The sequence below is a fragment of the Nannobrachium achirus genome (assembly GCF_963921795.1).
Source record: "Nannobrachium achirus genome assembly, chromosome: 3".
NCBI classification, from domain to species: domain Eukaryota; kingdom Metazoa; phylum Chordata; class Actinopteri; order Myctophiformes; family Myctophidae; genus Nannobrachium; species Nannobrachium achirus.
The window spans coordinates 51,787,034-51,811,579 of record NC_137812.1 but is presented as its reverse complement, the minus strand read 5'-3'; the positions used below and the strand labels follow the sequence as shown (position 1 = coordinate 51,811,579).

At 40.1% G+C, this 24,546-nt stretch overlaps 2 protein-coding genes across 3 annotated transcripts; one reads left to right on the top strand and one right to left on the bottom strand.

The window, feature by feature from the left end:
- Positions 1 to 100: 100 nt before the first annotated feature.
- Positions 101 to 12,238, bottom strand: ppm1kb (protein phosphatase, Mg2+/Mn2+ dependent 1Kb). Of its 2 annotated transcripts, none has more exons than XM_080722076.1 (7): positions 12,106 to 12,238; positions 10,435 to 10,942; positions 9,718 to 9,818; positions 4,424 to 4,589; positions 3,699 to 3,843; positions 3,166 to 3,300; positions 101 to 2,652 (listed from the first exon to the last, which is right to left on the bottom strand). In XM_080722076.1, exons 2-7 carry the CDS (start codon positions 10,899 to 10,901, stop codon positions 2,521 to 2,523), a joined length of 1,146 nt encoding a protein of 381 aa, XP_080578202.1. In that variant the 5' UTR covers positions 10,902 to 10,942; positions 12,106 to 12,238; the 3' UTR covers positions 101 to 2,520. The 2 variants fall into 2 exon arrangements, with proteins under 2 accessions (XP_080578202.1, XP_080578203.1); XM_080722077.1 differs by having other exon boundaries at positions 10,435 to 10,939; positions 12,106 to 12,203.
- Positions 12,150 to 24,225, top strand: LOC308282312 (putative E3 ubiquitin-protein ligase HERC3; the record flags this gene model as incomplete). Its single annotated transcript, XM_080722658.1, has 25 exons — positions 12,150 to 12,160; positions 13,328 to 13,398; positions 14,562 to 14,682; positions 14,798 to 14,874; positions 14,991 to 15,215; positions 15,421 to 15,512; positions 15,733 to 15,863; positions 16,556 to 16,686; positions 16,822 to 16,898; positions 17,017 to 17,132; positions 17,236 to 17,295; positions 17,419 to 17,524; positions 17,704 to 17,896; positions 18,078 to 18,235; positions 18,335 to 18,409; positions 18,590 to 18,697; positions 18,790 to 18,879; positions 19,116 to 19,241; positions 20,387 to 20,527; positions 20,687 to 20,853; positions 20,979 to 21,045; positions 21,136 to 21,194; positions 21,702 to 21,885; positions 22,819 to 22,918; positions 23,967 to 24,225. The coding sequence occupies 25 exons, from the start codon at positions 12,150 to 12,152 to the stop codon at positions 24,179 to 24,181; spliced, it is 2,901 nt and encodes a 966-aa protein (XP_080578784.1). The 3' UTR covers positions 24,182 to 24,225.
- Positions 24,226 to 24,546: the final 321 nt, after the last annotated feature.

Genomic DNA, 24,546 nt, shown 5'->3' with positions numbered 1-24,546 from the left:
GTGTCGTCCTTTAAGTGTTGCTGTGTCATACATTCAATTATTTAGGAAACACCTTTTGAAAACCTACTTTTTATTTGGAGAAATGCATTATGTACATCATAATTCACAAAAAAGAGAAGGCTGCAAATACATTACTACTACAGTCTGGCTGAAACAGTCACAGTATGTACCAAGTCCAATAACAGGTCATATCTAGTATAGATATGGTATTATACAGAGGCTATACACAATAAACAGAACATACAGTACAAATAGTACATGACAAGCCTTGTGAGGAAGAAAATGACAAAATTAGTGCAGTGGCTTTCTCACCCTGTGTTCAGGGTCAGAGGTGGGTCCCGAGATGCAAAAAAACAACAATGAATTATAGGATAGAATATTGTTTCATTTAATCTATTGGACTCTGATTTCATGGTGAATGTGAAATGTGGGTCCCAGTGCAAAACCGGTCTATAAATGTTTGAACAGTATGGAGAAAGTCATTATCATAAAGGCTGCTGCTGTACAATTGTTGTATAACCGTAAAAGCCTTTGGGATATGTTAGGGGGGCAAAGTATACACAACATTCATAAAGCATGTTAGATGAACACAATTGGTTGCAAAAAAAGAAGGAAAAAGAATCTCACAAACAGAATGATTATAGTTCAAAGTCAATAACATGACAAGCATGAACAGTGTTGCCATTTCAGCAACTTGAAAGAACACTGAACACAGTATCTAAAACATAGGTAACTGTAGTTGGAGAACATTTGGCTGTTGAATGCCTCCTTGCATTGATAAATATACACCTCAGTGTAAAATGAAGAGTTCGTGTTCAACTGTCAGAACTTAAGTCTTCTTCCTTTTTCACTACCACAGCTTCAGAATAAATAGTACCAACATTCACGTAACAGGGTTATCTGACTTTTCTGTGCAACTGTAGGTCCAAAAAAGAAAGAAAGCAGAACAAGTACAGCTCCACTTTCACAGGACTTTGTATTTTGTTGTTAAGCACACGTTTAAAAGAAAACCAAGGGATTATTACAAACATTCTTGTGTCAAGATATGGCTCTTGGCTAAGCAATACGTTTGTTTAGCGTTCAATTAAGTGTGCTGCGCTGTCGGAGTGGACTACGAATAGTGACAGGAACGTGTCATTGATTATTGGTTCCTACATCACATTGCATGCACCGAGAACATGTTTCAGTGCATGTTTCAGAGCAAATCAACACCACCATCACTAGCTGTACACAAAACAAGTGCTTAAGCAGTAGCAGTGAGAACACACATTTGGTATTTTGGTATGCAAGTGAGATTCTCCTTGTATGTAGAACAATACATAAAATATAATACACATGGTTAGCTTGAAATTATGAAATATACATAAATATACTTATATACAAAACTCACAAAATAGGGGATTTTTGTACCCAAATAACTTTTTCACTACACTAGTGAAACCTATTCGCGATTAGAACGTTTCAATTATGTCCTGATTGCATACTACAAGGAAGAACAAAACTGTCAAATTGACCCATTGGAATTCTATGAGGTAAAATAGCATTTCTAGCATTTAAACAGAGAACCAACTCCCCACAACTTTCCAGACATCAGATTTTCAATTCCTCTCCCAACTCAACATTCAAACTTGTGCATTAATGCATTTTGTGGGGCATTTTACTATAATTTATCAACACAAAATTGCAAAAAGGCAGAGGGCTTTGCACCAATTTGCAGAACTACTCAGAATTCGGGCCAAAGCTTGCTTCATCTATGCATTCTGTAATTCTGTGCAATCTACCGATGGTACAGTTTCATGTATTTAGCTACAAAAAGGGGAAAAAGGAAATTCACAATTCTTTACAATGAATTAGATATATTTCCCTCATGTTTCTCACCATTGACCAATATACTCGCACCGGAGTAAATGTTTTAAGAGGCCGAGCTTCTAGTTTTACTAACTGGGAGGATGCCCGCTACTGTCAATTATAAATCTTTGCATGCCATTAAACTATATTTTCCCACTCTGCTATTGTATTTTAGGTTAGTTCAAACTTTGACACTGAGAACTGGTCCGAGCTAAAAGCCTGCAAACCTAAAAACCAAACTCAAATGCGATGAAGATGCATTTATTTTAAACACACATGCTTCGTCTTCAAATATTAACTAATGTAGGGTGGGTAAAATATTTGTTCAGTGATGGCTTACAATGTAACTATGAATAATATTCTGCCTTTGAGAAGATCTTTAGCTGTTTATCAGCAATGAAGTCATTGCATTCCTACAGATATAGTGTGTATGATTCAGGACGTGTTCCATTTTAAGTGCACATAATCGGCCCACAGCCTCTCGTCTCTCCGAGTCCAATAAATACCATGCTACTCTATAATGACACACTGTATCCTTACAGTGTTATTTTCACTTGGGCTTACTGCACTCTTCACAACTGTATCCAAAAGGGGCACCATTGTTCAAGAGACTGTATTGCACATTAATGGTGTCCACCATTAGACCCCCCCCCCACCCCCCATGGTCCCTAACTAAGCGTAACGGCCGCTGGACACAAAGCTTCGACTGAAAGAAAAACTAGTTTCAGCGCTCTTCTGTTTTCCCCAGGCACCGAATGGGACCACAATGATTGTGCTGTTGTCCTCTGAGCCGTAATGCAAGGCCTGAGACAGAGAAGGATGATTGTTAAAAACATGGAAAAGAAGTGATGGCTGATTTGACCTGCTGGCCTGATCTGTGTTTTATAGCAGGGGTCTTCAACGTTTTCAGGCTAAAAAACCCTTAGTTGAGAGAGAGATTAAGCAGGGACCCCCACAACCTGTTCATAGATTATAATTTATCATCAGTGTATTTTGGATTCATGACAATTTGTGTTTTTAGATAATTAACCACTTGAACAGTCAATACTTAATAAACTTGACCTTTCACTCTGTACTTAGAGTGATCTTTTTTCCCTCTACACCAAACCTCTTTGCCGAAGATCTTGGCTAAAGTTCCCAGAATATGGACACTAGGGTTCAAGTGGTTAATATAAAAAAGGAGAAAAAGGTTTCTATCACACAAAGATTTGGAGGACCCCCTATAGTAACTCTGAGGACCCCCTAGGGGTCCCGAACCCTCTGTTGAAGACCCCTGTTTTATAACAAACTGAAACAAATCTAAAGCAAACTTGATACCTGGTCAGAGATCCTCTGGGCGGCCTCTTTGGGGTCATGGCACTGGTTGATGACATCACAGATCTCCTGGCTGTTCATGATGAAGTTGATGCCATCGGTGGTCAGCGCCACGAAGGAGTCATGAACATTGTGCAACTGAAGGGAGTGAAGGTTTGACAGTTTCCATAGTCTTAATATATATTCTTCCTCAGCTTCATTTATTCTAATCAACTAATATGATGGAGGGAACAGATCGTGTTTACACATATATATTTCTTTATTTCTTCTGATTTGAAGAAATTATGAAGGCAAGGACATATTTCCAACACAAGGCACCATCTCTGAAACCAGCAGTAGTTAGGGATGTAGAGCTGAAAACCCCGTCTGGACTTACATAAAACCTTGCTGGCAAACAGTTTTATACTTTTCTCGTTAAAGAAAATAATACACAAAATTACTATGACATTTTTGGTTTCATAAAGTGTACAACGGCTAAGCTGCCCCTGTCAAATCTCTTTATGACATGTGACAGGTGCCATGTTTCAGACACCTACCATTATCCTCTTGGTCTCTGGCTCAGCGATGACACCTGTTTTCTTGAGGTCAAAGTCTCCAATGCTGCGTGTCATGGCCAACCTTCCATTGACATTGGGCTGACCCAGACTGTTCCATGTCACAAAGCCTCCACTCTTCTTTATCCTAGGTAGTGAGAGGGAAGTATACCAGGAATCAAAGCAGAGGAGTGAATCAGAGAAACAGAGAAGGGGAGGCAGAAAATACAGTAAAGAGGAGAACAAGGATGAGAGAAGATTTAAACTGAGGAGATTGACATACGGTATATGCAGGGTTGGGAGTTCGATAGCTGGTTCCATTTTCCATTTTCAGTTTGCACCACACATCTGCAATGCACAAGTGTGTGTGCCTCTTGCCATGATGCTCGCATATGTACAGTAGGCTACCTGATGTTGTGACACTGAATATTTTCCTAAAATGAAGCATGCCGACCCCAGGACTGATTTTGCAGACTGAGCTGTTCCAAAGATGTATACAATTTTAAAGCTGTGTTACCTAATTGCATTTAGCCTCACATAGCCAGACGAATCTGCCATTGCAAAGACAAATTGCCCTTGGCAGATTTGTCTGGCTATGCAAGGCTAAATTGCATTCACTTGGGTGTCCTTGTAATTATAGCTAGTTAGAAGTGGTAGTGGAAGCAGTACTAGGGTTTCTAGTACTAGAGTTACTGTAATATCTATTCTAGCTATTCTCATATGCGCACCTCTCTTTCTCGTCCTTCCTCTCAGGGGTATGGTCGACAGTGAGCTTAAGGGCCTTGCCCTTGCGGCACATCATGGCGCGGCTATCGCCAACACTGCCTACCACCAGTTCAATGCCATCCCTCAGCAGAGCCACGGTGGCTGTGGTCCCAGGGTTCATCCCAGGCCCTATACAGGAATTAAGAGAACATTAGAGTTGAAGTGGAAGAAGTGGACGAGGTTTACTCAACAGGCAGTAGGCACACACAAATAGACAAAACTCAAATTGTCTAAGCACATTCACACTAACAAACACAGGGGTTTGGCTATAAACATACATCCATTCTCTCCAACACACACTCACTCATGTTAGAGAAGTTATACAAAGGGGGACACGCTACAAATTTGCTAACATACAATAGAGGAGACAGAGTCACATGCAGGTGAAACTGTTCATCGCACCGAGTTGAGAAAGAGTAAATCTTGTAGCAGAGTGCAATGGAGTGGGATAGTGTCTGGCAAAAAACACTGGAATGTCTTAAGTCTGAAACAATATAAGTGCACTGCATTGCATGCATCTACTGAACATTGCTGATACTATTTTTGTTAACTATGTCTAGTGTGAAATGTGGTGCACTGTGAGGCAATAGGGACAATACTATTATTGCGAAGGGTTGACAGGAAGGGGCCGATCCTTAGTTGAAACTGCTTTGTTAAAGTGGGGGTTGAAACGGCAGAGTGCCAGGAATAAACTAGTGTTAAGAACCAACAAAAGTTGTCCAATAACAATTTTAACTCAACAATTATGACAAAGTGGGTCTATGAGCTCAGCTGTTGGGGTGGGTATCGTTAGGATTTTATCGATACTGAATGATAAATACAATCTGATAATTCTTATCAATAATCACCAATGATCCTAACCACAGGAATCCTGATCTGCTGCTGATCGGTAATGTGCTCCTCTGTTAGTGGGTTTCTGCATTTGCGTGTGTTGTGGGAGCGATGTTCAAACTTCCATGTACAGTATATGGACAAATATCCATATGTGTGTAGTCAAGGCCTAAAATATCTGCTTACACAATAGTAGCTTAATTTTTGTTGGTTTTATTCTTTAATACAATTTTCTTGTGAAACAAACTAGCTGTCTTTGCCTGATCTCAGACTCAGCTCACGCAGTAGTCTGAAACTGTGCCCTATTGTGGGCGATTTCTGGAAGGGAGGGGGGTGGGAGGTGCTTTGATTAAAAAAAAAAAAAAACAATCACTACAGGTCTCCTCGTGAGCACCTCGTCTTCTAATGATGCCGCTTTGATGATGACGTCGCTTGAAAAAACGGGCTGCGGCTCAGATTGGATATTCGTTAGACCCACCCCCACCCCCTCATTGGAGCAGCCGAAAATTTTGGCTGCTAACTGCCGATTCATTTACTCGGCTCCAGACCAGAGAAACAGTCTACTCTGAGAGTGGGCGGGGTCTATGGTCTGGAAGCAGGCTAGTCTTTGCGTATATAAGGCAACTCAAAGTAAGTTTATTTAATGCTGATGCTCAATTTCATACGAGTGCCAAGAACTAACACTTTGATGCATGCAGTTTTAAGTAATTCTAATTAGTTATGGTTTTGATGTTTTTGAGTATTTTTTTATTACACCAGACAAACAGCAGCTATTAAATAGTTGTCATCCCGATAACGATGGTCCCTCAGGGTTATGAGATATACTGTAGACCATCAACTAATCATTTACAACTCCCCTCTTGCCAATCTAGCTAATGAGATGATGGTCTCTGACAGAAAATAGAAATGCGCTAAAATGCTCAGATACACCTCATCGGTTAGTATGACAAGAGCAGAGTAGACCACCCAGCTCAGTAAAGCCTATGTTAGTTAAAAAACAATGAATTGACAGTAAAATACAGGTTGCAGAACCGTTTTCCCATGACTTAGAACCAGAGTCAAATTGGTACTGGTTCTCACTACTCATCCTTAACACAATTACTGCCTTTTAATCTGAAGTTTGCTTGGTGCCTTGGTGCCGTGCCGTTTCCTCCGTAGGCCGTCGCTAGTATTTTGAAGGGCCGGAAGGGGGTTGTTTTTGTTTTTTTGGATTATCACTTGACGGCAACGATTACGTCATCTAGTCACATGACAGTGTGAGCCCAGAAGAGAAACATGTCTGCGCCCAGCCCGAGTCTATTAGGCCTAACAAAAAAAAAACATTGGCTTCCGGTTGGCTGTCATTTTAGGGCTGAGTAGGTAGGGAATTTATTTTATTTTATTTTTTATTTTTATTTTTTTGTGGGCATGATGGGTAGCAAGGAATTTTATTTTATTTCCTCATGGGAAGGATGGGTAGGTAGTTTTTTTTTTTTTTTTTTTTTTTTAATGTTTAATTTACAGTTTTAATGAATCATTTAAAACATATTTTTTAAATTTAATTTTAATGTTTAATTTACAGTTTTAATGAATCATGCAAATGAAATCATATTTCAATTTCTTTTAGGATACTCTTATTCTGAAGAGATTAAGAAGTCGACCACCGTCTGGAAGTCTTATTGTAATAAGAAATCTGGAAGTCTTATTGCTGCTATAGCGCAACATATCTTATTCTGAAGAGATCGGCTACAGGAAGTGTTAGATTTTCCAGCTTAGATTTGACAAAAGAACACAACTCGACGAGCGAGCGAGAGAGAGAGACGCAGTCGTACTTGCAGACATGCAGTGTCGCACGGGAGTCCGCATTCACTCAAGCGCTGTTGCCGTACAGTCTTTCAGATGAATCCCACGCTGTCATAAATGTTTCGTCTCCAACTCACGTCTCTCTGTGGTGGCTATACAGTTCTCAGCTGTACTGGTGGCTGGGCTGCTAACGTTGCTAGCGTGGCTACCGCTGCCAGTCAGTGACTGAGTGGCCACGCAATTTGTCCCCCGATTGTGTGTGTGCTTGTGTGTCTGTGTGTGTTTGGAGGAATACAAGTTGTAACGTAACTCACACTAGTTTAGCCTCGGGAACCGGGGACAGGTCCTGACTTCGCGAATGTGGTCGCACCAAATATATTTTTTGTAAGACGTTTTTGATCGACTCGGTCGGATTTTGACTTTATTTTTTATTTTTTTCACTCCAAATGCCAATAAAATCAGCTGGGTCGCACGTATTTAATAGGGTCGGTCGCCAACCGGAAACCAATGTTTTTTTTTGTTAGGCCATCCTTTGTATAAGAATGTCTCTTTTGAGTGAATGAAGTCTCTTTATGGGCCTCTCAATGGATTTACTATGGAGGACGTTCACTTCGCGTGCACGCCCGATGTGCGTTGTAAACAAATCGCGGGCATTACCGATGCGGGCGGGAGCGGAGCGACGTACAGTAAGTAATAATACCTTTACTGTAGTGTATATACAGTAAGATTGACAGTCCTCACCGTCAACGGCACCATGGTTTTAACCCTTTCAATGACGGTGAGGATTGTCAACGGCAGCAGAACAGTTAATGAGCTAAGATGTATTGATGCTTTTGATATTCCCATATAAAATGTGAGGATTTATTTCTGAAGGACATGAATAAGTTGGCAGGCTGCGCATATTAATGTAATGTTAGCACAGACCCTGGTGTAAAATTCCTATATCTGTAACAGATAGAGCACACATCTTGAAAGAAGAACAGAGTGCACTTCACTGAAAAGAATGTTCAACGAGCAGGACACAGACACTACCATTTTGATTATTACTTTGGATGACAAAATCTTCGCAGGTTCACACTGAGATGAAACATTTGTTGATAAGCAGCTTTGCAAACACTTTAAGAGAGAAAGAGGGAGAGAGAAAGAAGAAAAGCAAGAAAGAGATAAAGAGAGGAAGGAGAGAGAAAGTTAAGGAACCTTCCAGTAGTCCAGGAAAGGACCCGCTGGACTCTCCTTCATTATCTAGCCCCTCGACATCCACAAAAGGCGCCAGGGGCCTCTAGCTCTTAGCTGGGTCTGCAGCTGCCGTAGATAACATGCACACACACACACACACAGGCATATTGGGGCATTTCACACAGCGTGGCCAAGTATAGCCACATGAAATATATGCTAACTTCTATGTCAGATGAAAATAACTTAAGATGTGTGCCTGTCAAAACTACGTTAAATTTAATGTAAGTCTTTATATAGGACAAACATCTTAGCAACTTTTTTACTCGTTTTCACTCTTCTACTTTTGAACAAAGTAGAAATGAGGCAACTTTGAATAAAGTCTAGCTAGCCGCAAAATAAATGCTTGTCTTAACTCATTTAATGCCACCCTTTCACCACTAGAGGGGGCCAAGTGTGCCACAGACAATCCCATAGAGATATGCTGGTATATGCAGAAGCCCTGCAGCCATGACTTGCCTAAACACTTTCCTTTGTGCATGTACAGGAAGAGGATGAAGTTAGCTTGAAGTTAGCTATTGGCTACCAAGCATTTTAAAAGCCTTATTTTCGTCAACTTAGCCATGATTAAACCTTGCACACCTCATGCATGGGAAAAAAACAGAGAAGAATGAGCTCTAAAAAATCCAATGCAATCCTGGATTGCATTGTTGTGGGTTTGTGCAGTTTGTTCACAGCTTTCAAACAAAAAAATCCGATTGGAAATCCGTTCAGGCATTCTTGAGATAATAGCCATTATGTTTTACACTGTTGTGAGCTTGGAGGTCTGCTACCTGAGTTGTATGGGGGTTGTATGGGGGTTAAACATGCAAAATCGCGATTGAAATCATGTTCACTAGTTTTGATGGGGTCCCAAAAAAAAATTTCAAAAAAAAATTTTCAAAATTTTTTTTTTTTTTTTTTTTTTTTTTTTTTTTGGAATCACGTGTATATACGTGATTGGCACTGTGGGATGCGCTAATATATCACGTGTATACGCGTGATTGGCACAGAATGAGTTAAAACATTAAACTATGCAGTAAAATATAAAGTACCGGTATACATTTTAACTTCAAAGGTGGAGGCAATGAACTACTGATGATTAAAGTAATTCTATTGAAGTTTTTTTTAAAGACTGCATCAATGATTAAAGTAATACTGCATAACATTCATTTTAGTCTTGTGTGTATTAAGTAAAAAAAAAATATATATATATATATATATGCCAGTACATTTTCAATGCAGTATAAGTTTAAGCTATCTTCAGTTAAAAAAAAAAAGAAATTGCCCCAGAATCAAACTTATAATGGTTACATGTATGACAGGAAAAAGAAATGCCTAAAAAAAACAAAGTAGGTAAGTACGTTTTGAAAAATAAAGATTAAGAATTTGCACATCTCCAGTAACCAACATGCCCTGATTAAGAACCTACCAGCTGGAGAGAAGTGGAGGTGCCTCATGAAGGCTTTGTCTACTTCAAGGAAGGCTTTTGTCAAAACCAATTCCAGATTTTCCTCCTCTGCAACAATGCCCCTGAAATAACCAGAGTGTCAAAATTAGTCTTTGTTATCATCAAGCATTTGTTGCTAGCAAAACAAACATAAAAACACAGTTTAGCTAAATGTTTTATGAGCCCCATGTGGTGCGGCTCCAAAGATGGCACTGATGGTCCATCTGTCCAAAACCTATGGTGCCGAACAAGATTGAAAACAACTGGCTGGATTGCCATGGAATTCCAACCGATTCCAATGGAGGACTGAATCGATGGTCAGTTTATTTGTGCATGTCAGAAACATTTTAATATCATGGAGTAAACAGGATACGTCCTGTTTACTCCACATGATATTAGACCAGATTAAATCTAAGGTATCATCATCTGATTATTTTTTAAAGAAATGCCATTGACAATACAATGCACATCCTTAAGGCCGCCTCTTTTCTGTAACCCTTGCCTTATGTATCCCATGTCTATAATCAATGCATAATAACCATGCTCATAATTATAATCTGCTTATAACACTGTATAATTATAGTCATTAGAATACTCATGCTGCTTTATAACAAAAATCATACAATGATAAGAGTCTTGACACCTTTAATCCCTCTGCGTATGTGCTTTTGTGTCAAACCTTTATCCAAGTTGACTTACTTGATATACTTCTCCATATACTTGTCACAGAAGTCAGCGGCCTCTGGTCCTCCATGCCCGTCAAACACAGCAAAGTAGAGGAGGTTGTCGGTTATCTGCGAGACCTGGAAGCGGTCTTCATTCTCTCTCCGCTGGCCAATGAGTGAGGCACAACCCACCCTGGATATGCTGACCTTGGGGATGGGCTTTCCGTAGCGGATGCTGGACGGCAGCAAAATGGGCTCATCAATACGATTGTCCCAGATGCCGAATGAGTCCCAGGTGGTCATGCGGCCACTGCCATCTGGGTCAAACCTTGTGTTGCTGGCACGTGAACCTGAAGGGCTGTGGAAATGTCGGCGGGCAACTAAGTAGCGGAAGTGGGTGTCCTGTTGAAATGGGACAACCAGGGCCATCTGGAGGAGGCTGCCACGACCCGAGTGAAGCCCGCCGCACTTTGCCAGGCGCACAAGACAGGCTGTTGACATTACCCTGACAGCACAGAAGACTCAGGAGGAAGACGGACCTGCTTTATGAACACAAAGAAAGGAGTAGAGTAAATAGAAGCTTGGTCCACGCACACATTTCCACATGGGTCACATGAACAAAGTGTTTTATTGGTGGTGACTCTTTTCTCAGCTCAAAGTCTGCCCCCGGGCCCAAACCCAACAAAGATTAACTCAACTTTGTGTGCATAGACCTTAAATCAAGACCTGAAGACATGGAATGCAGAATATATTTTAGGTGGTAGTATAGAAATTGAGAAAAGTTCACATGAGCCAATAGCCTAAATCAGGTTTACGGTGGGTTTAAAACGTGATCTTATAGCTTTGCTTGTGAAGCAGCCAGCAGGTGTCTTGCATATAACTCTAAATTGTATCAACAGTGTGCTATACAATAGCAAATTGTGAAAGGAATCAAAGAACATATTTATGCATGCAAACACCCCATCAACTAGTCTAGTCCAGTGTGGTTCCAAAACGTTTTAGCTCTCGTCTAGACCCAAAAGAGTAAATAGACGTTTGCCTGGCTGTGACCCAAACTAGTGAAAAGAAGCACAGCGTGTGCCTTTACTTCTAGATCGGCTATTTTCACTACTTCTTAATTTTCTAATTTCTGGGGGTTCTTTGATTTTTATTTTATTTCTTCATGAAATTACTGAAATAATTTAATTTGTTCTTTAGTTAATGAAAAAATTGCTTTTGGGGGGGATGTTTTGAAATAATAATTTAAAAACAAAATGTAGGAAATGAAAGAAATGACGGGACCCACAAAGGGGTCCCGAATCCACTGTTTGTGAAACGGTGTATGCCTACTAGTCTGTAGCTAACGTTATGTAATTCATTTCAAAATAAACACTCAAGTAATCTTGCGGCTCTGAATGGCGCAACACCTTCGCCTTGCAGCCTGTTTAGCTAGCAAATATTAGCAGTATTATGGAATACGGAAACGATAATGTATCGAACTGCTGCTTTGTTTTTAAATGCATTAAACATAATGTCTGTATTCTCATGCAAGTACTAAACATAAAAGCAAACACGCCCGTGCAGTTTCATCTTACATAACGTCACACCGCAGGCCGAAGTACTAACGTTAGCTACTTAGCTTTAGCAGAGTGAAGAATTTGTGAAAGGACAAGAGACGGATTTCAGTTATTTATTTTATCCACCCAGGACGTTATTGAAATCTTACCTTGTGTTTTTAAACAGCTAATGCAGCACGTTGTTTGTGCTGGTATGTTTGAGAGGTAAGTCGAGATCGAGATGTGTAAAAATCTGAATGAAACCCGCCCTTGTGTTCAGCAGTGCTAGCAGCAATGAAAGCCCATCAATGTTATCAAACAAGAGCTCTCAGCTCCGCCTCCGATGTTAGCCGCGCCAATCACAATGGCAGAATCGTTTACGCCTCCTGCGACCCCTCGCAGGCTAGCAGGGGCTGTTAAGTATGACATCATTTTGTAGGCAAAGGAGAATTTCTGCCCCCAGTTTCCGTGAATCTTTTTACTATTTTGACTATTTACACATTTTTCTTCTCTTTGTTGTTGAAAGGAAAGTGTTAGAATTATACTTTAGTCGTTATTTTTGTCTCGGATCTGTTGAAAATAGCAAGGGACAGAAAATGCTCTGGGGGCAGATTCTCCTCTGCCTACAAAATGATGTCACGGCTTAAAAGCCCAAATTGGCCACTGGATTGGTCGAATAGAAAATTGGGGAAGGAACACGAGCCAATCAGAAATCACTACAGGACTGGCCTCATTTAACCTCTGGAGGAAGACACGACTACACGTGACCGGGTCTAGAGCCCGCCTACTGTATCCGGTAAGTTCACTGACAGTTTGTGGTATCCGCTTTAGACCGGATATGCAATGTAAATTATAACTCCTGTAAATTCTCTACAGGAGTTATAATGTATGGCTATATTGAGCCTAGACTAGTCCAGCAGCCAATCATGATTATTTGTAATGTACCATCTGTGATATTAAATGCATGCCAGCATAGACAATAATGAATGGGATTTTTAGTAGCCTGACCATTCAAAATATGAGATCTTAGCCCATAAGTTTCGTTTTAGAGGAAAGGAATAAAAGCTGTTCAGTTTCATTTCTGACCAAAATAGTTTACATTCAGAAGTGACGGAGGGAGGGTAGGCTATAACCTATTTATAAGGAGTGGGTTTGTTAGGCATATGTGACCGTTTGTCATATCGTTTTCTTTGTTGCCTCTGTTTTACATGAGGGGGATTCATAACAAGAAATCATGTTTTCGTGGGGAGAAACCACGCGCAATGGATTTGGTTTAATGAAAGCTAATGATTTACTGAAACACAACGCAGACACAGGAGTTAGTTTTACGCCACCATTGAGTCCTCCTATTACACGATTGTCCGCAAGTAACAAAGTGATTTTGTTTACAAGGAAAGATGGGAAGGTATCAATTGCTCGAATTCAAGAGAGTCAAGATGGGGAAATAATTACATCCAGACCAAGTAAGTTGATCTATATAATTGAATATAATAATGTATTTTATAGGACTGTTTTATATCTATCTATCTATCTATCTATCTATCTATCTATCTATCTATCCATCCATCCATCCATCCATCCATCCATCCATCCCCATGATCCCCCCCCCCCTTTTTTCTTTCTTTTCTGCCTTTGTATTTGATGTTATGCTTTTGAAACTGATATTATCCTAGATAAAGTATGTTCTATCCGTCTGTCTTTCAATGTTATATGAGATACTTAGCCCTGAATACATGACTCTCATATACATGAGAGTCATGTATTCAGGGCTAATGAGATACTTAAAGTGTGGTTCCTGTGGAAATAAGCCTCAGCTTTCTAGGATCTCCTTTTAGTTGACCTTGTACCAGTGATTTGTACTGTCATGAAACTGTACTTTTTTCTATTGCAAACTTCTAATAAATTCTTCAATCAATCAATCAATCCATCCATCCCCCATGTAGATCTGGTTGTCCAGAGTTTGTAGAAACAAGGACTGAGTCACCAGTTGATGTCTGAGTCTGACTCATGTAATGTTAATTAGTGCTCACAGCTTTATGTACTCCCTTCATGTCTTCATGTGTATTATAATGTAGACTACTTTACTTTTTATGTACACACTTTTAATCTCTCTCAACTTTTATTTTTATTAATATTATTATGCCTATATTATTATTTTGTAACCCATTTTTCACCCAGTGCCTATTTATCGAATGTAATCCTGGGCGCTACACTCCCTCTGCCAACCTTAGGAGAGCAACAGACTGACCTCATGCTTCCTTCTATGCATTCCCCAGCTGGACATTGCTTATTTCAACCAGTTCCTTTCCCCTCCATCAGCAGCTCCGCTGGCCAACTACTATAGGTTTGGTATGAATATCCCAGTAGACCAGCAGTTTCTGAAAGACTCATACCAACAACCATAATTCAAAGTAACTTAAATCACCTTTCTTCCATTCTGATGCGTGGTTTGAACTGCAGCAGATCGTCTGGACCTTGTGTATTGTGTACATGCCTAAATGCATTGAGTTGCTGCCATGTGATATTGGTGGATTAGAAATTTGTGTTAACGCTCAGTTAGACAGATGTGCCAGATAAAGTGGCCGGTGAGTGTACTGTATGTATAATTGTATTATATTTTTCGTAGAGCCTGTCCAGATCAAAGAACATATTTGGTCAGTGAGCAGCGGCGACTTCTGCGTTCTTTTACTGTCCAGGGGTGGCAACGTTTGGTGCCTCGACCTCAATGGCAATTCATCTGTGCCAAAGTGAGATCCTCTAGCTACTTACTTTCACACATGCACTACGTAACGCTGAACTGTCTATTACTTGAGTAAGGGTTTGCCCAATTGAAATACTTTTGTGTGTGTTCTCATGATGCAGACTCCTGGATACATTTCATAACAGAAAGGTTATTCAAGTTTCATGTGGAGAACAACATTCCATTGCTTTAACACAAGGTAAATACATGTATGATATATTTTCATATAATTAACATTATTGTTGTTTTTATACTAAATAATTAAAATTACAATGTCAAATTGTTTTCACTATGGGGGTCCCTTTTCCTTTCCAGATGGTTTGGTGTTCACATGGGGCAAGAATACCAATGGCCAGCTGGGTCTGGGGTATACAGAACGACCCATCATCCGATCCCCAGAGCCAATCAAGGCTCTCTCAGGAGTACCCCTGGCCCAGATCACTGCTGGGGGTGATCATAGCTTTGCCCTGTCCCTCTCTGGCACTGTGTTTGGCTGGGGACACAACAGTGCTGGGCAGCTGGGGCTTGGAAACACAACAGGTACCGACAGATTCTGCTAACAGCTACATTTGTGAGTGCAAAGTTTCAGTGCAGGACATTCGCTCTACACACACAGACAGGGACAAAAATGTTATCTTCTGCCTTCGGTCATCTGGCTGTCTTCCTGGCGGAGATAAACTATTGTTGTGTTATTTTATAGGCTATGCAGTATATTGTAATGTTTTGCTGATACCTTCTCTTACAGACAGCTACACTCCAGTTCCGGTTGTGTGTCTCAGTTTGAAGAAGGCTATTTCTATCTCTTGTGGACAGAAGCACACTGCTGTTCTTACTAAGGTTTGTAATGTATGCGTAAATACATAGGCCTACATACGGTACATACATACATACACATACTTGACAGATGCACTAACCAAGACATAAGCTATATCTTTATTTGCATTGAAGCTGCAAAGATAACTTCCTGAACCCTTGTTGTCAAAATTGTATCTGGTTGCCTGTTATTCTGCATTCATTGAAAATGCATAATTCCCATAGCCTATCTATTATATTGTAGGGAGGTCTTGTATTCACCTTTGGAAGTGGATGCTATGGTCAGCTTGGCCACAACTCTCTACGAGATGAAGTAAACCCTCGGCTGGTGGCAGAGCTGTGGGGGGCAGAGGTCACTCAAATTTCATGTGGGAGGTAGGTTTTATTACAAACAACAATACATGTTTTATTTGTAAATGTAACAATTGGGGATGCTGTAACCTATAGTTAAAGAAAGAAACAATTGATTGTGAGGTCATTGGAAGTCTGTTGAAAACCTTTCTTCTCATTTAATGAGAACCCCTTCCCCTCGCGCTACACCATCAAAGTATTCCTGGGGAAGGCATTATATTACGTTTTAACAGCGGGCAACAGCCGGCTTCTCTGGGCAATAAAAATCTCCTAGTGTACGTCCTCCATTAGGTAAACAAAACAACACATGAATTTGATTGGCTATCGTCGGACGATGTCACCCAAAGATAAAATATTTTCATGTTTTTGGTTCCAACGCCCACTTTTCGACTATTGCCTGATCGCCTGCTATCGCCAGTGGTTGCTGGGTCTTATTCATAAATAACGCACTTCCGGAAAATACAGCCGACCATCGCCCGCTGTTAAAATGCACCATAATGGAGCTGCTCAGTTGCCCAATGCCCATAGCAGAAAAAAGAGCATTCATGCTCATTCAAGGTTGTCAGATTAGACAATGGACAATGGTATTGTATAGCATTCAATCATTCCAATATTGAGATTGTAGTTTATTAATTCATGTTATTATTTAAATTTAATTTCATGTCGTCACAAATTGGATTGGTGATGAGTTTTCTTTGATTTAATTGTACTTTTAGGAACCACACACTGGCATTAGTTGGTTCCTCTAATAAGAAAATATACTCATTCGGACAAGGACAGAAAGGACAACTGGGGAATGGAGTCAAGACAGATCAGTCTGTGCCTCTACCTGTTAACCTATCACAGGGTACGCACATTTTGGAAATATTTTCAGCATTTCATTTATTTTTTGCGTTCAATTTAATTTCGCTACAGGATCAGGTTTGTGCTAACAACAACATGGTTACACTATAATAAGATTTTATTTTTTTCCCCCTTTCAGATGGTAAAGATGATGAGCAGATTTGTCACATATTTGCCGGAGGAAACTATTCTGTAGCACTGTGCTCTTTTGATCAGGTGCAGTATGACATTTTTCCACTGTACTTTTTTTTAGCTGATGTAGTAATTCTGTTACATGTCATCAGTCATTTTGGAAACCCTTAGTAGTATATTGTACATTTATTCATGATTACAGAAGTCTGAAGAAAAAGCCAACAGTCCTATTTCAGGCATCAAAACCTTGGATGAAAACACAGTGGAAATGTGGCTGTCTGAATGTGATGACCCCAAATCATGGAAGAGAATACAGAGGTGAGCTCATAGAAAGTTACAAGGCTGTTGTGATGCAAGTTTAATTAAAATGGGGTTACAACAACATTTATTTTCATCCACATGTAACTGCACTTATTTGTAGAGACATCAAGACAACCTTCTCATCTCCAATGTGTTTGAATGGCAGCTTCCTTGACAGAAGGTAATAATATAATGACTTCCTTATTCATACACATAAATCTTCTAAAATAATGAAATTATATTAAGTACATAGAGTTGTATCTCCTGATCTTGAGGAATCTTTGCCTTATTATTATCGATGTAGCCTTGACAAGCATTACCAGACCTCACCGAGATACTCTGGCTTGGACATGTCCCTTGCTCGAATTGCTTTTGAGAAGCTGGCAACAAAGGACAAAGTACTAAATGAGGTATTGTAACATGTTATTGTAAAGAATACTGTATCTTAAATATACTGTGGAAGCAGGTTTTGAAGTTAAAAGTTTAAGACTGAGCGTACCTGCTTTGCCTTTGACCCACTACGTAACTTTGCTTAAGCTTGCAAATATATAGGAAATGTTGTTATAATGACCTACATTAATATTTCAAGATTGCGGTGGTGGTCCGAGACACTCTCCTCCCCTCACTGTGTAAGGACCCTATTGGAGTTGAGAGTTTAAGGATTTTCCTGATAGTCCCAGAGCTCCTGAGAGTCCTGGTCCGGCAAGGCCACGGTACAGAGCTGACCACAGCTGTCGCTGCTGCTATCCTTTCATTGACCGGTCACAAGCTCCAAATCCTCGGTAAGTGGCTTTATGATGGCCCACTGGGAGTAGGTGTTTTTAATTAAATTACAGTAGGCCCATAGGGGGTAACATAAATGGTAATAATGTCATAGTTTGATCAAGAAAGTTACAAATAATGTTGTAAGTCATGAGACAATTTTTCTTTTTTTCTGAAATCTGATCTTTTTCATTTCTTCAGAGGGTTTATGGTCCAGAATACCCTACTACTTTTTCAGATCTGCAGTGAAAACGTTCTGCATAGTATCCGCAAAGCACCTTACACTGACCGATGACCAGTACGACAAGGACTGCAGATCACTATTCAGTAATTTGAGGGTTCTCCAAAAGATGTATGATGTGAGTGTATTTTGGATCCACACACGTTTCTATAGAAGGCTTACATGTTTTATTCTTGTGTCATTTGTTCACTCATTTCATCCCATTATCTGCCTGTAGGTCAACTGCAAAAGCCCAAGATCGTTACCTGCCAAGGCTTTCCACATTGACACAGTCAGATGTGTCTTTCTTCCTGTAAGTGCTTACTTAAACAAGGGTTGTGCTACAGTATACTGTAGTTCAATATACCTACTGTACCGGTATGTAAACAAGTCTTTGGATTGATTTACATCAGTGATTGTTGCTGCAGTGCATGATAAGCTGAGAAGAAATTGAGCAAAATGATACATTAACTGTATTTGTTTTTCATTTCAGTTTGAAGAGTTGTTGGAAGAATACAATATGATGGAGGCCATGCGTTTGTTCTATCCTCCATCTTATCAACAAGAGTGTCAGTTATATGAGGCCAAGACATTTTATAAGGTATAGAATTTGTATTAGAGACATTAGATACTCCTGTCTGTCCAATGTTATCTTTATCTCTATATTTCTTCTATTTTAATGATGCTTTATAGAATACAATTGCGATCCTGATGGCATGTCCCTGCATCTTGGACACAACTGCTAAATGTGGATTTTGGGATCTTCAGATACGTGAGACCAAAGTAGGCATTTTATCTGAAAATAAATATTATTCATAAATTCATACTTGGGGCAGCAGCTCCTGATGAGCAGTTACGGCTCCTGATGAGCAGTTATGGTGCCTTGCATGATTGCCTCCGTTGCTGGAGTGTGAATGTGTCTGTGAATTGATGAATGCAAGGCAAATTTTAAAGCTCTTTGGAGAAAGGCGCTTTATAAATAATCCATTTACTGTATGCATTCCTGTTTTGGCTGACAGGATTTGCATGGACAACATTTTCTTGTCTATTTTGAAAATAAACTGCTCGTGGGCAGGAGTACACTGCTGCAGGATACCTTTGATTGCCTGCGAAAGAAGTCCTGCTATCTCAAAGTGCCTGTGAAGGTAAATACTTTATGTAATTTCATGATCCTTCTTTTGAGATGACTAATGCCCCGGCTACACAAGTATGGATCTTTTCCTAAACGCACGTTTTCGTATCCGTATAGAAAAATATCTAGGTCCACACGAGTCACGAAAATATCTAGGTTGGGCTCCAACAAGCATGCCAGGCCAATAGGTGGCGATATCTAATACCCTAGAACAGTGGTTCTCAAAGTGGATTCCAGGGACTCTGTGGGTTCCTTTATGGGGGGTATAAATTGACCCTTACAACTCGGACAGTGTACAAATGGAACCAAATTGACCCGTTAATGGTTCCATTTGTCAGAGCTAAGGGGAGACCTTGAAATGTTAAAGTTTGAGAAACGCTGCCATCGAAGAACAAGCTTGCATGCATTCTTGGTTGCATAGATATAAAAAGCTAGATGCCTCATCCGCCGCTGCAGTTCATTGGAGCGACATGCAACAACTGGAGGCCGGACGTCCGGGAGTGCCGGAGACCATGCTGCCAGTCAAAGTGACTACTGGCAAATCACAGCACGTCTTTTCTGGGACTTATCAATTCAATTCAACCAAGCTTCATTGGCATGTCTCCATCCAGTTCCGATCAGCTCAGTTCTTAGAGGCTGCATACAAAAAGACCCGACCTCACCTGCCTCTGATTGGCGTACCAACTTCCGTTTCTGATTGGCCTACCAACTTTATGTGGAAGTGGGAAACGACCAGAAATGGCCGGTCGCCAAGTCCCACGATGCATATGCCCCAGAGCCGATGGAGGTGTATACCTTTCTATGTCTATGGTTGATTGCGCGCGTGTGTGTGTGTGTTGTGACTCTCTCTCTCACACATGCATGGAGCTATGTACTCATGCACACACTCAATTTCATTTACACAGCGGCTCTGTTTTTCCAGTCCACACAGATCCACTGAAGCAGATATTTTGATAAATCTTCACTTATTGAGAGAGAGACTTTATGAGAGAGAGGGGGGGGCGGTTACAAAAAGAAGTCTTCAGGTGGGATTTGGAAGGGTCAGCATGGCATGTTAAGGGCTGAGCATCCCAATCACTAATCTGCACTGTTAAAACATATATTATGGAAAAATGTTTTACTCCAGTAGGACACTGATTCAGATAATGCTACCTTTAGGTCAAATTCAAAGAGGAGAATGGTGTTGATGAAGGTGGAGTGTCAATGGAGTTTTTCAACCTCCTTGGAAAAGAACTTCTGAACTCAAAGCCACCAATACTACAAGTCAATGAGTATGGACTGGCCTGGTTCTCCCAAGAGGTATGTACATATTTTCCAGATTTACTGATAATGTAGTTAATGTTGAAGGAATACTTTCAAATTATGTTGTGTGTATGTAGGCTATGTAAAGTAGCAAGGAAGAGAATATCTCTTTACTTTCCATGCTAAGATGTTCTGTATCTTTTGTCATGCCCATAGGACGATAGTGTGTCTGATGAGTTCTTCTTGCTGGGCCTGATCTGTGGTATGGCTCTCTACAACCGCTGTCTACTCAACCTCTGCTTTCCACTCGTCATTTTCAAGAAACTCTTGGGTTTGGATCCATCAATGGACGACATGGAAGAGATGGCACCAACCGAAGCACAGTAGTTACATTCAACTAGTCATACTGTACATTATCTGATTTTTGCATTTAAATAAGGTTTGAAATGGTTGTGTTTTTAATTAGTTATAATTATATTTGATAATGTCTATCATTTCCCACAAACAGGGGCTTACAGCAGCTGCTGAAATATGATGAGGAGATTGTTGAAGACCTAGGGTTGGATTTTGGTTGGGTAAGACACTCAGAAATGTCAAATAGGTTGTAGTTGTATTTAGTATTTACATGATTGCAGTGGATTTAGCACAAACGTCTCTGTTTTCAGCGTGGAGGGCAAACACTCCTACCAAACGGAGAGATGATCCCAGTAACAAAGGTCAATAGGTACAGTACGTCTTGATGATGGATTTGATGTTAGACTCACTTTATTTGTCAAATACCTGTACTAGAATGTATCTTTATGTTGTTGTGCTGTGAGAACATGTGACCAGTGGTGGACAAAGTAATCAACCCCAGTACTTGATTCAGTGCTCCTGGTTAAATATTACTCCACTACAAGTGAAAGTTTCTCAGTCAAAAATGTACTTGACTGTATTCAAAAGTACACTTTAAAATAACTGTATTGAAATTTAGACATTGTCCCTCCAAGTGGTTAATTCACAATGTACTTTTCCCCCTTCCTATAAAGGTAGTGGAGTCAAAAGTACAATATTTGTCTTGGAAATCTTATAGTACTCGAGTAAATTTACTTAATTACTGTCCACCAATGGTAGTGACATACTGCTGTGGATGCATGTCGACATGACATAAAACAGGACCTTGTGGGATAGTTAATTAGTGAGTGTGACACCATTTCTTAATTATAGTCTTTCTAAATTCTGTCATTCACAGGCAGAAATATGTTGACCTTTACATTGACATGGTGTTCAACAAGTCTGTAGACGGTCAGTTTAAGCTGTTTCAGAGAGGCTTTTTAGAAGGCTGTCCCACACATGCATGGAGAATGTTCCTTCCTGATGAGCTGATGATGCTTCTTCATGGAGACGAAAACTTCAAGTGGGAGGAGCTGAGAGAGGTGAAGTTTGTGGGAGGGGGAAAAGCATTGGATTTGATCATGGAATTATTTCTGTTTGCAATGACACTGAAAACAGTGCATTCTCTTTAACCTATCCAAACAGAAGAATGTAGGTTCTTGGTACTCAAACACAGTAATCAGAAAGAAACAGGTATTGTAAGCATGCCTTTATTCTTCAAATCCAGCCCCATATTGCACTGATCAGAGCAATTATCACCAAGTTATGGCGTGTCAAAACACTGCTGTGGAACACCCAATATCTGCGCAATTTAGGTTGTTTAGTGTGACCATCTCATGGCAGAACAGCATGTACAAGTTTGTTGCAGATTGGAGCAATGTGTGCCCGTTTTCTTATGGCGGACCCCTGGGGGTTGCACGTGGCCCCTGGTGTGACTTGTCATGGCAGATCCCTGAACAGTGTTTGTGCTAAGTTTGGTGCTGATTGGAGCAATGGTATACCTATTGCACCCAGGGGCTCTCCTGGTGTGGCTATGGTATTCTGCTGGCAGACCCCTGAACAGTGTTTGTGCCAAGTTTGGTGTGGATCGGAGCAACAGTGCGCCTCCCAAGTCCGGATGTTCCGTATTGTGACATTCACCGTCCATCTCCCACCGCCCACCCACCTCTAGGCAATTTTAATCTAGGATATCTGTTACTCACTGATTGATTACTGTTTCTTAGTAGTGCCTGGAACCTACGTTCTTCTGTTAAGATACTGTATACTGTATCTTTGTTCCAAGAGAGCACTACTCACCAGACAAATTATTATATTTTGTTCAAATAAGACTTTTTAGTCATTGAATGCCTGTCTTTAAGAAAACTATATTTTAAATGTTTAATGTTTCTTTTGTTTTGCGTATGTGGTGTAACCTAATATATAAATGTATAACACAAACACCCACATTTATTTATTTACATGTTCTATCCTAACAGAATGCCACATATCAGGGATATGTATCCACGGATGAAGTCATCCAAAACTTTTGGTCTGTCTTCAAAGAATTCTCTGGGGATCAAAAGAAGAGTTTCCTCAGTGAGTAAATACCTTTGCTTAATCAAATACACTCAATGCTTATTTCACAATTAATACATTCTGGTACTTCTGTTTAGACACTCAATGCGTGCCTATCTTGGCACACCGCTTCAAGTAGATTGACCCTTTTCCCCCTGACGCCCCGTTTAGGGTTGTCACGATTATGACATTTTACATGACGATTAATTGTCACTCAAATAATTTTGATTACGATTTTTTGTGTATTTGTTGTTGACAATTACATTTCTATTTGGCTTTTAGGCTTTGAAGTTGCACATGGCAATCATGACACAGAACTTAAAAGAAACTACTGACATATTTGACAATTTTATACTTATAAAAGAACATTGATAGTGGAAATAGCCGATCTGCCAGCTCACAACGAGTCCCATCGCGACGCGTTGTGAGCTTGTAGATCTGCTATTTCCACTACTTTTTGAAAGTGCTTGTAACATTTCTCAACATGGAAACGATTATGATGATTATGCAAAATAATTGCGATTACCTCAAATAATTGCGATTAGACGATTATGTAATAATTGCGACATCCCTATCCATGTTTGGAAATCTTCCAAACTATAGAGAAGAAAATTTATGAAATGGAAAGATAATAACACCATGCTCACAGAGGAGCAATGATCGCTTCAGGACACACTAAACACACACAAAGCATACACAAAAGACGGGCGAGAGAGAAGAAAATGAATGAAATAGAAAGAAAATAACACCATGCTCACCAGGGCGCTTCTTGCCTCTGTGAAAACTGATAAATAGATCAGATACTGATCAGCTTCCTGGCATTCTGGCTAGCCATCGTCACGAAAAGGGACCGCCCACTTGTCCCTTTTCTGTGAATCCGATGTGTCAACCATTCCAAAAGTCATACGATTGGAAGTTATTGCTCTACAAACAAACTCAGAAGAACAGGAGCTGAGGGAAAAGGGTTGATCTACTTGAAAGTGTGCGAAAGATAGGCACACACACTCAAGAGTCAAGGTTTTTCTGTCTCTCTGACAACTTCAGTAAAATATTTTGTCCTGTGTTAAAGCTTTTCTTACTGGAGCAGAGAGGCTGCCAAGAGCACGTCTATCTAGACTACGTGTGACCATCAAGATCTTGGTCACACCCGACCCAGATAAACACTATCCTTTGGCTGAGACCTGCTTTGAGACCTTACAACTCCCCAAGTACAGCAGCATCCACATACTTCGTCAGAAGCTTCTTCACGCTATCACCTATTGTGAAGTCATTGGGAATAACTGAATTACTGATTATTGATGTGGCAACATGTAATTTGCACAATTAGGAATCCCATCTGTCAATCCCTCTAGGATTTGGGGTTTTATGTCTGCATACGTTTTAGTGCACCTTTTAATCTATACTATATATTCATGTGCAAAAAAACGAGGGCAGGAAGTAATATGATGATGAAATTATTTATTTTGATTAAACCTTATTGTGAAATGTGTTATTGGTTTGATGGTGTCATGGTATGTGCAAATGATTTCAGAGGATGCATCTTTGCAACTTGAACAATATTGTGCTGCTCCCTTGTGGCCACCTATCAGAAGTGCTGCCATGAATACAGTTGTTTAATTTGTAATACTAGCCCTTACCCGTTCAAAGAT

Excerpts from the sequence above, each read along its gene's own strand:
- ppm1kb (XM_080722076.1), bottom strand. The coding sequence starts at position 10,901 with ATGTCAACAGCCTGTCTTGTGCGCCTGGCAAAGTGCGGCGGGCTTCAC. Across the intron at positions 9,819-10,434 it reads TATATGGAGAAGTATATCAA|GGGCATTGTTGCAGAGGAGG; the intron begins GTAAGTCAACTT and ends TGGTTATTTCAG. Across the intron at positions 4,590-9,717 it reads CCTCCACTTCTCTCCAGCTG|GGCCTGGGATGAACCCTGGG; the intron begins GTAGGTTCTTAA and ends ATTCCTGTATAG.